This window comes from Condylostylus longicornis, unplaced genomic scaffold (genome assembly GCF_029603195.1).
Source record: "Condylostylus longicornis isolate FDR11 unplaced genomic scaffold, ASM2960319v2 ptg000839l, whole genome shotgun sequence".
Classification (NCBI taxonomy): Eukaryota; Metazoa; Arthropoda; class Insecta; order Diptera; family Dolichopodidae; genus Condylostylus; species Condylostylus longicornis.
This window is the reverse complement of record NW_026578782.1, coordinates 18966-20368: the sequence shown is the minus strand read 5'-3', so window position 1 is coordinate 20368 and position 1403 is coordinate 18966. Positions and strand designations below refer to the sequence as shown.

Here is a 1403-nt window from a genome sequence, read left to right as displayed (position 1 = left end):
ACACAAAGGGCTACTACACAAAGGGCTACTACACAAAGGGCTACTACACAAAGGCTACTACACAAAGGGCTACTACACAAGGGTTACTACACAAAGGGCTACTACACAAAGGGCTACTACACAAAGGGTTACTACACAAAGGGCTACTACACAAAGGGCTACTACACAAGGGTTACTACACAAGGGTTACTACACAAAGGCTACTACACAAAGGGCTACTACACAAAGGGCTACTACACAAAGGGCTACTACACAAAGGGCTACTACACAAGGGTTACTACACAAGGGTTACTACACAAAGGGCTACTACAAAGGGTTACTACACAAGGGTTACTACACAAAGGGCTACTACACAAAGGCTACTACACAAGGGTTACTACACAAGGGTTACTACACAAAGGGCTACTACACAAAGGGTTACTACACAAGGGTTACTACATAAAGGGTTACTACACAAGGGTTACTACATAAAGGGCTACTACACAAGGGTTACTACACAAAGGGCTACTACACAAAGGGCTACTACACAAGGGTTACTACACAAAGGGTTACTACACAAGGGTTACTACATAAAGGGCTACTACACAAGGGTTACTACACAAAGGGCTACTACACAAAGGGCTACTACACAAAGGGCTACTACACAAAGGGCTACTACACAAAGGGCTACTACACAAGGGTTACTACACAAAGGGCTACTACACAAAGGGCTACTACACAAGGGTTACTACACAAAGGGCTACTACACAAAGGGCTACTACACAAAGGGCTACTTACACCCATAGCTGAAGCTCTCTGTTGAGCTACAAGATCTTTGTTCCAGGCTTCGTCACCACCAATTTCTTCTGTATACCCTAGGAAATTATCAAGCCCTTTTCGAGTCTTTCGCCTTGGAGAAGAACAAATTTCAGGGAAAGACGATCGGTTGCACGTACTCTCCATCCTCAAGCTCTTCTTCAGACGATTCTTCTCCAAGAGTTTGCCAGTTGGACGGTCTCGTGATTTCAGGAGGAGCCGAGAACCAATAGCGCCAATCAACGATGAATTCGTACAAATCTGAAAATGAGCGAAATTGTTAGAAACCATTCAGAGAAGCATGCAATGAATAGATCATTAGTGTGAACTTACTGTCTTCCGTTAAGGCGTGTAATGCAATATACGTCTTCTCAGGAGTCTGTTAGACATAGAAAATAATTAGAGCGACGATACAGATGGAAGGTAGAAAACATTTCAGAGGCGAGGAACAACGAGTCACTGCTGGGAACGTGATGAGCAACAATCAGTCGTGAATAGAAAACGATGACATCATGTCCTCAAGCATGCCAATTTCTTACCTCCCGTTTGACGAATGTTAGGGTTTGAAGCTGGTCAAGAGCCACCTGAAGCAAATTTTGAAGCTGTCT

At 43.9% G+C, this 1403-nt stretch overlaps 1 protein-coding gene across 1 annotated transcript; it reads left to right on the top strand.

Annotated features, from left to right (window-relative positions):
* Positions 1 to 53: 53 nt before the first annotated feature.
* Positions 54 to 785, top strand: LOC129618366 (salivary glue protein Sgs-3-like; the record flags this gene model as incomplete). The annotated part of the gene is made up of 2 exons (XM_055533124.1): positions 54 to 273; positions 344 to 785. Coding segments are annotated over 2 exons (662 nt in total), but the record flags the coding sequence as incomplete, so codon positions are not given.
* Positions 786 to 1403: the final 618 nt, after the last annotated feature.